Here is a 12,092-nt window from a genome sequence, read left to right as displayed (position 1 = left end):
GAAATGGCCGATGATCGGGCGGCGGAAGCTCTACTAGTTCCAGCAGACATCGCCCACCACGTCACCTCCACAACCACCAGCTGGAAAAATAATTACAACGCCCTGGCCCCGGCCTCAACAGCGAATTGAGAAATGTGAATCAATCAGTCAAGGCATCCCAAGATGCCTACCAATCTATTATGCATTGTCTCCGCCTGCCTACCTAGACATGGGACGGGACTAGATCTGTGGGGAAGCTTGTCAACATGCCTAGATGCTCAATGCAGTCCGGCTGATGTAGCGCCGGCGATGCTGTATGTCTCACTTATATATTAGCTACAAGATACCGAATACAGTCGATTTTGATTTGGATGTTTGCAATGGAAATATGGGACGTGAAGGCTCCGCGTGATACGACATGACCCGGATGAATCGAGGAAGTTACAGCGGGAGGAGTAAGATGCATGATTTGGGACTTTGCGTATATGCAATGTCACGAGGCTGCTTTACTTTTACAATGCCAGGCTTGCTAAGTTAACATTTAGGGTCATTTTCGAGCAATTGGTGTCTTTACTCTGGTGGTTGTAACATTTAGTTTCCATTTCCACCTCCATTTCAAAAAACGTCCTAAGTAATGTATGCTACTATATTCAACTATAATTGAACATAGCCATGAACTCCGCTCAAAGACCAAGAACATGTACGCTATGTTTACGAGTAAGATTTAATTCACATGAACTTTAGTTCAATCTTACATAGTACTCTCCGTTGATGTCGTATCACCTGTCAATAATTCAAAGCAATAAACACCCCATGAACCGCAATCTCGTCATGCAGAAGCTGATGGTCACAGTGGACGCCTAACTCTTTCCAATGTCTCAATGAGCACTATAAAGTATGAACCTTCAAGCAACAAGTCCGTAACATCGTCAACAAGTAACGACTACTTCACTTCTACAACATCCGACAAGACACTTCCCTCATACCTCGCAACCATGATCCCATCCACCTCCCTCCTCGTCCTCTTCTCAGCACTCACACTATCTCAAGCTCGAGTGTAAGTCGCATTCCCTTCCCAAACACCACCCTCTCGGTCATCCTTCTCAGCCCTCCCCCTAACCCACAACCCATAGCATTCCCAACATCGATCGCCTAACCCTCTCCTGCCCCTCCTCCGTCCTCCCAACCTGGGACTCCACCGTCTCCTTCACCTGCAAAACGAACCTCAACTTCCAAGCCGGCGACATCACCGGCATCCTCGCGTTCTCCGTGGAGCAATGCGCGGACGCGTGCGCGACGTCGCGGAAGTTCATGGGCGAGGACAAGGGGTGCGATGCGTTTACGTTTGATGTGGACGTCGCGAGGAGTTATAGTATCAATAATGGGGCGAATTGCTGGTTGAAGAGGAAGGGGGAGACGAAGGGGGAGAATAGTGATTGGAATGGGGTTAGTGGTGTGCTTGTTGAGGAGGAGAAGAAGGGGGTTTGAGGGTTCATTAGGTGGTGGGGTGTACGTCTTGGGAAGTAAGTTTGTGTGGGGGATGATTGAGATGTTTTGGCGATTGATGGTCAGATCAATATGAGCTTCGGTGTAATGGACTGTTTCGTTTCAGTGACTCGTCGTGTGTCGGTTCGATGTCGTTCCTCATCCGAATTCGAATCCCATAGTCCCATCATATCTCTCTTCCACTCCTCATCTTGCGCCGTAGACAAATGTCCCTGTCAATTATCAACAACATGGTCACACCCATGCCATCACACATCAATCAACTCACCAAAAACGACCAAACAAGCCCCTCCCCCTTCGTCTCCCTCTTCGAACTCTCCACAACAGCCTCCTCAAGCAACCCCGTCGTCCTAACCCTCTGCCTAACTTCATCTTGACACAACCTCACAACCTCCCTCCCCCACGGCGCCTCTCCGTTCGGCTCCAGGAACACATCGACACGAACGTTTAGTCCCCGAATCGCGTAGACAAGCGCAGCTAATCTCCTCACAGAAGCCCTTTTCGCCGCATTCGATGGCGTCTTCAACGTCCCCAGGAAGTGCACCTGCACCCTCACGCTCAGTAATCCGGGGAAATTTCTCACCTGCGCCACTGTCGAGTGGAGTTTCTTCTTATCAACGATCTTTCTATTGTCTTGGCGGCTGTCGACGTCCCATTCCACGACCTCGGTCCATCGGATCTGGAGATGGCGCACAGTGGGTGGGACAGTTGGCTGTCGGCAATGCCAGTATGAAAGCCACGATGAGTGATCGGGGTAGCTGTTGTGACCTGTGATGTGGATGGCGAATTTAGACCAGATGATTGCGGAGGCTTCGGCGTGGATTTGGCGGTTGGTGGTGAGGAGGGTTGGTACTGTTGTTGTTTTCTGTGGTAATGCTTTAAAATTATGTGTATTGGGGGTTGTTGATTTTGATGGGTTGGTGGTGAGGTTGTCCGTAAAGATTTGGAGGACAGGTCTGTCGAAAGGGAGAATTGAAGGGTTAGATTTTGGAGAGGAAGAGGAGCATGAGAGGGCTTCGAAGAGGATTTGTTCGCGAATTTCGAGGGGGAGATCTAGGAGGGGGGAGTAGTGCTGTGCTGTAGACATGTGGAATCGCAAGGTGTGGACTTGAAGCTGTATGATATTTCCTCAACACCTAAGTTCGCACACGTTTTTTCTTAGCATGAATGAACGGTGAGAAACAGGTTCAGTATAGGATTTATACATTTGCACCCCCAAATCCATTGCAAAAGCCACCAAACAACCCATTCAGAACATCCAATACTCCCTCGCCGCCGCCATCAACTCCCACCGCCCTCCTCCCAACGCTCGCACGAGTGCATCTGGAGTCAGTTCAGAAACAATGGGCTTACTATGGCAAGGATGTTCGACGAACCAGGTGGACGGAAAGCATGAGCTGCGTGTTCGGGGCGAAGGTGCACCGCAGGGACCTGGCCTGGCCAGGTGTGCCGTGACTGCGCATGCAGTAAGACGCGTGTGCAAGGGATCTGGGGTTGGGGTCGTGAACGTTGATGGGACTTGGCGGGGTTGGATGACACGAGGGTTTGATGCTTCTCTGTTGTTCCTGGGGTGACTATGATATGTTCTCTGAACAAAAGAATTTTTTGGAATTTTTCCACAAATCTACCAGCTTGTCATCAAGCACAATTGGGTGCAGGAGGACTCATCGCAATCTCCTACATAACCCTTCTCGACAGCAGCCACAAAGCATCTACCAATTGACTACCGTGCTCTTTCAATCACAAAATCCTTTCCCCCAATTCAATACCAAACCACAATGGTAAAGAGAAAAAGCAACTTCAAGTCCCCAGGCCGCGCGGTGCCACGTGTGCTGCTCAATCCTCTTCGCTAACCGCTATGAAAGATTTAAAGTCCAAGCGAATCGTCCTCGCCAACAACGACTTTGACAGCGGTCATGGCGTACTTAGCCGCAACTTTTGCGTTCTGCCAATCTTGCAATTCGAGGAAGGCATTGTATATCACAAAGAACGCCTGAATCGAGCGGTCCTGGAACAGGCCCCATCTCAGTATCTCGAAGCGGGACGTAGTCGCATCCAAGCCAACGACACGGTATCCGAGAGACGTGAAGAACTCCCGCGCTGCGTTCAACGCCTTTTCGGGCTTCTGTCGCTTGATATACAGTTGTGCCAGCTCGAGCTGGGATTGCCATACCAAGAGACGAGGAACATCTTCAGCGGGTTGGGTATAGGTTGCGTTCAGCGCTTTCAGTTGTCGTTTGATGATTTGAGTCTTGGTCTTGTCTTCTGTAGGTGCGAAATATGCCCGCTTCAGTCCGACAATGATCCTCATTCTCTCTTCTAGGGTAGCGGTGGTCGTGTGGTTTTCGTCCTGGCAGATGGCGCACGTGCAAGTGAATCCCCAGCTCTGCAGTCTTTCTTGCTGACTTCCCCGGGTGGGCGAAAGCTGGAAGTCAGGAACCTGATACCAGAAAGAGAGTTCGGTGCCAGCGTCCAAGTCACGGGTCGCCCTTACAATCATCATGTCGCCAATGAAAGAGCGGCGAGTATTGCTGGTACATGAGTGGTTGAGGTATGACGCGTGAGTCCAGATGCCGACTGAGTGTCTGCCATGTAGGATAGACAAAGGGGTTGGACCTTGCCGGGTTTCCTCTTCCATGTCTTGTCGGTGTGAGTGCAAGCTAGAGATTGGGCATGCGAACATATTCAACCAGGTAATTGCATGCGCGAGAAATCTACCAAGCTCATCGGATTAATTTTGAAATGACTCCTACTGCTACGATCAATACTGAACTTACGCATCAACTACTGGCGTCTCGTCGACGACAGATTCGTTCACTGTCTCGTACGTGCCGCAATGCAACGTGGTGAATCGAGAAGCAAGTGATGGGTTGGTGTAGATTTTTTGCGTAACCATCTGCTGAAGCTCGGCTTGGCCATGAACGTGGCGAATATCCTTAAATGGATCTATAAGCATAGTAGTGATCGAACCGGGCTCTGGCGTCTGTGGGACGTGAGCGCGAGCGAACGCTTTCTCACAAAGGATCAACGCTCCAGCCTTCACATATTCTGTTAAGAAAAGACCACGGCCTTTACCGATGGATTCTCTGATCTCGACGGGTCCAATGTAGGTGGCATAGTCAAGATCCGGCGCATTGTGGTCATGGACGTCCCTTTGCATGGCTTTGAAATTATAAACACCGGTATCCATCTCTACGTAGCGGTTCTGAGCACGCTCAAGCTTAGGTTTTGCCAAAGGGTTCTGAGGATATTCCGTGTGTAGAGTTTCGAGGACTTGGCGGCATTCTTCGAACCGCTGTAGTGAGTAGAGGGCTTCACCTGCCCGGAACAACGCCTTCTCAGATGGCTTTGGACCAAAATTGGGGTAGCCCGAATCTAGAAGTGCGGCATCAAATTGATGGGTTTTGAGGTACGCCAGTGACCTATTGCGCTTAATGATTGCAATAGCATCTGGATCAGTGGAGGAGACAAGGGCGTTTGTGTAGCTAGTGAACGATATAAGCCTTGCCAATACTGACGGAACCCTGGATAGACGCTTACGCTTCGATCGCCTTCCAATACTTGTTGTTTCCCATGGCCAAGTCACCAGCCACCTTGTACATCTTTGCATCCGTTGGGACGTCTTGTCGCCACTCACGAGGGTATAACTCGTTGAGTTCGCTGGCATAGATGAGGTCGGAGGGGTGGTCCACGCGCAAAGCATAATCACCAGTCTCGGTGATTTTGAAGAAGGGTTCCTTCACCAAAACGACAGTGCCTACGTTGATGATATCACCCGCCGTGCGAACACCTTCCTCCTCTTGGAGGCAGAGCTGAAGGATCGTAACACGATCGAGTACGTCCTCAGCAATAGCAACCACCGTGTCTTTCTGAAGGGGTGGGGTGATTGCGCGGAGAGCGATGTATCTTCCTCGATGATGGGTTTCTAGTCCAAGATCTTCGATGGTGATGGGCTCAAGCTGGGCGAGGGGGGTGGTGCATGGCGGATAGGTAGGTGTCAGGAACGAGAGTCTCACCAAGGGATGCCATGTGTCTTCCCCAAATATGGCATCCCTCACGCTCTTCGAGAACCACCGAAGACTCTCTTCGCGAGACTTGAGGTCGTTGGGCTTTTCTCCCTTCCGCCTCTCTGCTTCTCGAAGAATCGTCTTTTGGGCTTCAAGCCCAGCTGCCCACGCGTCTTCCATAGTAGCGTGATCGTTTTCCGTGTCGGCGGAAACTTGTGTGATCAACACTTTGAATCGCGTTGTTGTAGAGGTTGGTTGTGGACGAAGTTGGTTGTGGACGTGAGTGAGAATGGTAAAGGTAAAGGTAGTGAAATAAAGTTGAACAACGCGACTATTATTTTTGGACGCGTTGCTCATTTAGTTAGCAACCATTTTACAAACACTGAAACCATTGTATTCTCTCTGATTCATTGTAATGTTTGAAATCTATGTATCTAAACACCCAAAAGAGCAAGCCGGATGCCGCCTGTTTGCGCTGATGTATTCAAAGACTTCCTCTTCTTTTGTTTCCTCTATTTCAGTACGCTGTTGATGATCTTGTCAATAAAACCCAAGCCATTTCGGAAATCTATGCCGCATTCTAGAAGATTTCTTTTGCTTCTTCTTTGGCAACAGTTCCTCACCGTGTTCTGAGTCAGCTACCGCAAGCAAATCACTGATATCTCTTTGATGTGGCCCATTCCCATCCAAATAACAGGTTTCCACAAACTTGACGAAAACGTCAACATCTTCGACTGTGCTCATGGGTCCAAGGCTGGCTCTAACCATCCCCATCGGTACACCGAACCTCACATCGTTCGGCTGCCCGCATCGAAAGCCGCTATCATACGCATCGCGGATATTGGTAGATGTAAGACCAAGAGCATTTGCCATCCCTGCTGGATTGCACAGGCTCCCTGTCCGAATAAGGATGTTATGCTTCAACGCCATTTCCCCAATACTAGCGCTGCTGATCCACGATCCATCAGGCCTTCGGATGTTGAACGTCACTGTTGCACCTTGAGTAGTCGGGTCTCCATAGGTTGAGTCGGGATCGAGATAGATACTGCACAACGAGATACCGTTCTGATGTCTCATCTGTGAAAGTCGATCGTAGAGCGATTTGGCGAGCCATGTTGTATGTTTGGAGATCGAATCGAATCCGCGGAAGAGGTTCTTGTGTGCGTCGATGGCAATGTTCAAGGCGAGGATGTTGCGGATAGGTAATGTGCCGTCCTCCAGTCTATCGCAGAGACGGGGCTTCTTAGCAACCCAATGATTTTCGTCGCAGGTGATCATCTCCGTGGTACCCCCGCCGAAGTACCGTCGTTGATTGAATATATGGGAGACCGGTTTACGGACCAGCAATGCTCCAACATCAGGGAACCCGAAGATCTTGTAAAACGAAAGTGTGACGAAATCTGGCGAGTGGTCATCTGTACTTAGATCAAGCTGACTCGTGGAGACTAGGGCAGCTACGTCGAGAAGGGTGTATGTGTTTCGATGAGCAGGACTGAAACGGATATTAGATGCCCATGTGATTGGAAGCCGGCGACCGTTCATGTTCGATTGGGCTGGGTAAGCGAACAAGGTCGGGATTGTATCATCCATCTCACTATGTGGTGACTGGCCATGGATCCACGACTCGGCCTCTCGATCTGACTGGAAACAGTGGCTAGTATTCGCCAGCTCCCGAACTCCAACAAGACTTGTGTGACAGTTCTGGTGGTAGTAGTATTCGAAGCCTTGCTGCTGGCAAGCAAATGCGTCGGCAACAAGTCTAACTGCAGCGGTTGCGTTGGCTGTGAATACAACTTCGTATGTGTCCGAATCTGTGCCAAACATGTCCAAGACCTTCTTCCGAGTCTCTTCGATCATAACATGTGAGTAGTTCGGAGCAGATTGTGAAGAAGAATGTGGATTTGCTAGGAGTTGGACCTGCATGGTATCGGAAAACAGAGTCATGAGAGATCGCGCTGGCAGTGTCGTTCCTGCATGGTCAAGGTACGTAGTGCCTATCACAGTTAGTTGAAGATGTGAACTTGTCACCGTTCATACATACCGTTAATCATGGGGTACTCGGTGCTCCTAAGCCGCGAGATGCGAGCATTGTAAGCCAGCCTCGTTTCTTCCTCAAAAGACCTGAGTTTGACAGTACGACTCCGCCTGGTTCTCCTCGACACAACTTGGCTTCTATCTTTCTGATCTTGTTCGAATGATGAACACATCATTTCATCGATACGTGGTCCCATCATATTCGTCTGATGAGCAATTGTATTCTTCCACGTCTAAAAGTTGAGTGGGCTCAAAAGCCTCCAGAAAATGTATGCGAAAATCTAGTTGAATTGTAGAGTATGAATCAGGACTCGATCGAAGGATCAGGACCCGCCGTGGGAGTGATAAACTGCTTATCAGGGCGTAATGGAACAAGACCTGTAGAACTTCTCTCGTCCCTGAGAAAGTCCAGTCAGCACAAGCAGACGGGCGTATAGTTGCATACACACCAACATCCACGAAGTATATAAGCCACGATATCCAAGGGGGGCGAAGGCGTTGAAGTTGCAAACCAGACAACTTGCGTCGCGCGAGACAACTATGTCAATTCATCTGGAGATCCTATATAATAGATATTCACTTTGGTATGTGAAAAATCAGTTATTGTGAATGCCCTGCACAATGCACGGATCACCATATCTGCCTATCCCACCTTCACCAAAAACTGGAGTGAACTGCTTCCCAGCCTGGGCTTACATCTCGAATACGAAGTTGTGCCCTATGATTCGCCCCCCAATGCTGAGATCACATAGTCTGGTGCTCAAGGAAACACCCTTCTAGCATTGAAAGTGGCACGGGGTGTTCACTTCTACAGGAACTTAGCATATAATTCGTTCGTGGATGCTCAGCAATGACTGCATCTTTACTCAATCACTCCGGCATCTAGCACAACCCAGCTTGGATGAGACAGTCCTCAAGAATCACCAAAACCCAAGATTCCTCGTCCGTCGACCACGAACTGTGGCGATGCACACCGTGACACTCGAGCATATCCACTCCTAGCATCTAACGGGCAGGGCGCCTGATCCACCCGTACAGGAGCACTGACCGCATGACATTCATCCGTCCATTTTTTTCTGGAATATTTCCAATCGATAAGTCCTAAGCAGTCTTTCGTGGCAGATTTGCGTCATGGTGATTCGTGTGTTGAATCCGAACTTTGACTCAGCTTATCTCACTCACGAGTACGAGTGCAGGAGGAACTAGTTTTCCCCTTGAGAGAACGCCCGATTGGGATGACAGGGGTTGATCTACAGCTGGGCAACGCCCGCTTTGGTGTATATTTGGGAGGTGGTATATGCTTGGTGAAAAAGATGCAGTGTCATTTGACACTTGATTTGTTGGCGTATTCTGGAATTGTTCTAGAAGTGTGGTCGCCTCAAAGTTCAAGCCTTCTACAAAATACTTGCAGTCACAGTTGAAACTCCGATACAAACACCTCTCCAATGCTTCGTACTTTAGCAACAATGATACCGCAGGCTTACATATACTAATTATTTTTCCAACTGTTTGACGATATGTCATTCTCAGCCTCACCTTCCACTGCTTATACGAAAAAAACCATTTAATCAACCCTCCGCCGTCTTCTATTTACCCTACGCCCCCCAACACCGCCCCCGCATGCTTACCCATTCCACCCATCCCCAGCAAACCTCTTCGTACGATTGGCCTGCATGCCACTCACCGATGCGCAGCACACCTTCGAATTAAGAACAAGGGTAGCAGAGCTATTGGGAACCTGCCACGCGACGCCCGGGCGGGTTGTCCGTCGTTGCAGTGTTGCACCGGATGGGTTCGTGGGTTGTACTGCAGCGAGGAGCCGATGACCGGGTTAAGTTGAGGGCAGGGACACGTGCGAGAGGTTTCGGGACGCTGTGCCGCTGCTGTGCTTGAACGGGTGCGGGTTGATTGTGAGGGAGGGTGGTTTGGGAGAGATGGACGTCATGTTCACCATAGACTTGCGGGCATAGAGAAAGAAAGTAGTATCCGCGATGGGAAAATGTTGATTAGTTAGACTACAACCTAAATAGTGATCTACCACAATTTTGTCTCGAATTCCTTCCTTAATCGCTCGTAATTTTTGATATCGCCGACACTGGGCTTGATATGCTTTGCCGCAACCTCAAGATCAATCGCCTCCACCATGTCTCTGCCAGCCCGGAGACAGTGCTGTGCTGCTCTCCGTAGTAAGGCGCTTAGATCTGCACCACTGAAGTCCTTGCAGTCGTCTCTGCGGGCGACTTCCGCAAGTTCGAGGCTCATGCCGGGGGTCTTGTGGATAAGCGCTCGAAGGATAGACACTCTCTCTTCTGGTTTTGGCAATTCCACGTAAAGTAGGGTTTCTAGTCGTCCTGGACGAAGCATGGCACGGTCAATCATTTCGGGTCGATTGGTAGCTGCAATAAGGTAAATTCCTTCTCGGGTAGAAAGGCCGTCGAGTTCGGTGAGCAGCGTGTTGACAACACGGGCGGAGGCTTCCGACTGTTCACTGTTACGGTGTGGTACCAGAGCATCAAGTTCATCGAAGAAGATAACGCAAGGAACGGAGCTGCGTGCTCGAGTGAAGACTTGTCGAACGGCACGTTCGGACTCTCCGACATACTATATTTTGTCAGCTCGTGCAACGATTGAAAGCAGTAGGGGTGGGCGAGCAGCTGACTTACCTTGTTGAGCAGCTCTGGTCCTTTCACGCTAATAAAGTTCGCTTTGGACTCCGCGGCGACGGCCTTTGCCAATAGAGTCTTTCCGCAACCTGGTGGGCCCCATAGAAGCACACCTGTTGGCGCGGAGATGCCGACCTTCTTGTAGCGTTGAGGGTTCTTGATCGGCTCCACGATAGCCATTTGTAGTTCCTCACGAACATTCTCCAATGCACCAACATCCCGCCATGTGGTGTCTGGAATTGTCGCAAAGCCTTCTCGCTTGGAGGAAGGAATGATGCTTGGTAGAACAGCCGTGAAAGCTTCCATCCTAATCGTCTCGTCCTCGTATCCTTCAGGCACCGGCATCTCTTGATCACGCGCACGTTGGACAAGTCTGTCAATTGAGCGGTCCATCTCAGAGCCTACAGTAACAGCAGGTGTATCGTCGATGTCCATCTCCGTAACAGTTTCTGCGGCTTGCCTCTCCAATGCCTTGATATACTGATTCATCGACCATGTCCCTGCTTTGCTCACAAGATCGCGAAGATCTGCTCCGACGAAACCTGCAGTCATCTTTGCCAGTGCTTTGAATTCCACATCGTTGTCCAACTTTGGCCCTCGAGTCAACGCCTTGAGAATCAGCTCTCTCATTCCCTCGTTAGGAACACCCATGTTGATCTCAGTATCGAAGCGACCTCCTCGTCGGAGAGCCGGATCGATACTGTCCGGTCGGTTTGTAGCGGCTAGTACAATGACTGGCTTGCCATCGTTAGACTCCATCGCCAGGCCATCCATAGATATCAGGAGCTGTGCGACGATTCGCTTCTCCATCTGGCTTTGCGCCGTGTCTCGCTTGGGTGCAATCACGTCGATTTCGTCGATGAAGATGAGACACGGGGCGACCTCCTTTGCCCTTTCGAAATGCTCCCGAATCTGCTTTTCCGACTCTCCCGACATGCCAGAAACAACGGAAGGGCCGAGAATTTCAATGAAAGGAACCCCGAGTTTTGCGGCAAACGCTCTGCAAATCACAGTCTTGCCGCAACCTGGGGGGCCGTGAAGTAGGATACCCCTGGGAATTGGAATGCCCCTTCGCACGTAATCTTCAGGTCGGAGCAATGGCATGACGAGGTGATCCTTTAATTGGGCTTTGACATCATCGACACCACCTACATCCTCCAGGCTAAGATGCGTTGGCGGTGATGTATTGATCTTCTGGCCGTCCTTCTCTTTTCTCGGTTTCTTAGCATCCCTTTCGCCATTGACCTTAGATCCGTCGCGTTTCTTGCTCTTCTCTCCGGTTGGGGTGGCGGTCCCCGATGACACGGCCCAGGAGTTGACAATGGACCGATTCATCAAATCTGTCGAGTGGCTTTTCTTCTCCTTCTTTGCGACCTCTTCGACGAAGCCCTCCATTTCGACCAATTCATCTTCTCCGGATTCGTCCTCTTGCAGGACGGCCAGTACGCGGTCGATAGAATCCTCTAATTGTTTCTTGGGTCTCCTTTTTAGACTGCTGTTCGAACCCTTGATCCAGTCGTATAGAGTGTAAGATTTTATCTTGAGTGGCGATTCATTTCGTTCCTCTATGAACTTTGTGACGATTTGATACACTTCCTTGTCGAGACCTTGCTGTAAAGTCGCACGACTTCGTGAAGCCATTTTTGAGTGCTGTCTCGCAGTTTCAGAAAATAGCGAGATAACCTATTACGCTCTTTCCTTTTAAAGAACCCTTGTAACTTGCTTTTCTTGCGTGAACGCTATTAAACAGAACTTGACGATTTTGCGGAGGTGCTTCGGCGATGCATCTCCAAAGGAAACTCGGAAAAAAAGTTGATGCCAAGACATTGTACCCTATTTTGCTTATCGATAATGCACGGTCCCTGCGCTGTCGACATCATTGTACCGGCTGGTAGGGCACGCG

General features: G+C 49.9%; 5 protein-coding genes across 5 annotated transcripts; 1 reads left to right on the top strand and 4 right to left on the bottom strand.

Annotated features, from left to right (window-relative positions):
- Positions 1–860: 860 nt before the first annotated feature.
- BU24DRAFT_467643 (uncharacterized protein) lies at positions 861–1,467 on the top strand (the record flags this gene model as incomplete). Its single annotated transcript, XM_033532455.1, has 2 exons — positions 861–1,036; positions 1,113–1,467. The coding sequence occupies 2 exons, from the start codon at positions 861–863 to the stop codon at positions 1,465–1,467; spliced, it is 531 nt and encodes a 176-aa protein (XP_033378506.1).
- BU24DRAFT_72723 (uncharacterized protein) lies at positions 1,358–2,863 on the bottom strand. Its single transcript, XM_033534572.1, has 4 exons — positions 2,862–2,863; positions 2,691–2,808; positions 1,754–2,621; positions 1,358–1,697 (listed from the first exon to the last, which is right to left on the bottom strand). The coding sequence occupies exons 3-4, from the start codon at positions 2,570–2,572 to the stop codon at positions 1,548–1,550; spliced, it is 969 nt and encodes a 322-aa protein (XP_033378505.1). The 5' UTR covers positions 2,573–2,621; positions 2,691–2,808; positions 2,862–2,863; the 3' UTR covers positions 1,358–1,547.
- A 489-nt stretch (positions 2,864–3,352) lies between these two features.
- BU24DRAFT_356858 (SET domain-containing protein) lies at positions 3,353–5,672 on the bottom strand (the record flags this gene model as incomplete). The annotated part of the gene is made up of 3 exons (XM_033523916.1): positions 3,353–4,199; positions 4,263–4,970; positions 5,026–5,672. The coding sequence occupies 3 exons, from the start codon at positions 5,670–5,672 to the stop codon at positions 3,353–3,355; spliced, it is 2,202 nt and encodes a 733-aa protein (XP_033378504.1).
- A 283-nt stretch (positions 5,673–5,955) lies between these two features.
- BU24DRAFT_473341 (PLP-dependent transferase) lies at positions 5,956–7,699 on the bottom strand (the record flags this gene model as incomplete). The annotated part of the gene is made up of 2 exons (XM_033532776.1): positions 5,956–7,486; positions 7,534–7,699. The coding sequence occupies 2 exons, from the start codon at positions 7,697–7,699 to the stop codon at positions 6,033–6,035; spliced, it is 1,620 nt and encodes a 539-aa protein (XP_033378503.1). The 3' UTR covers positions 5,956–6,032.
- Positions 7,700–9,560: 1,861 nt separating this feature from the next.
- BU24DRAFT_400895 (AAA family ATPase/60S ribosome export protein-like protein Rix7) lies at positions 9,561–11,965 on the bottom strand (the record flags this gene model as incomplete). Its single annotated transcript, XM_033525473.1, has 2 exons — positions 10,190–11,965; positions 9,561–10,127 (listed from the first exon to the last, which is right to left on the bottom strand). The coding sequence occupies exons 1-2, from the start codon at positions 11,828–11,830 to the stop codon at positions 9,561–9,563; spliced, it is 2,208 nt and encodes a 735-aa protein (XP_033378502.1). The 5' UTR covers positions 11,831–11,965.
- Positions 11,966–12,092: the final 127 nt, after the last annotated feature.

Source organism: Aaosphaeria arxii (assembly GCF_010015735.1).
Source record: "Aaosphaeria arxii CBS 175.79 unplaced genomic scaffold BU24scaffold_12, whole genome shotgun sequence".
Taxonomy (NCBI): Eukaryota; Fungi; Ascomycota; class Dothideomycetes; order Pleosporales; genus Aaosphaeria; species Aaosphaeria arxii.
Note: the sequence above shows the minus strand (reverse complement) of the source record. Positions and strands in the feature narration are given on the sequence as shown.

Coding starts and splice junctions, on each gene's coding strand:
- BU24DRAFT_72723 (XM_033534572.1), bottom strand. CDS start 2,572: ATGTCTACAGCACAGCACTACTCCCCCCTCCTAGATCTCCCCCTCGAA. Junction 1,698..1,753: donor GGCTTGTTTGGTCGTTTTTG/GTGAGTTGATTG, acceptor GATAATTGACAG/GGACATTTGTCTACGGCGCA.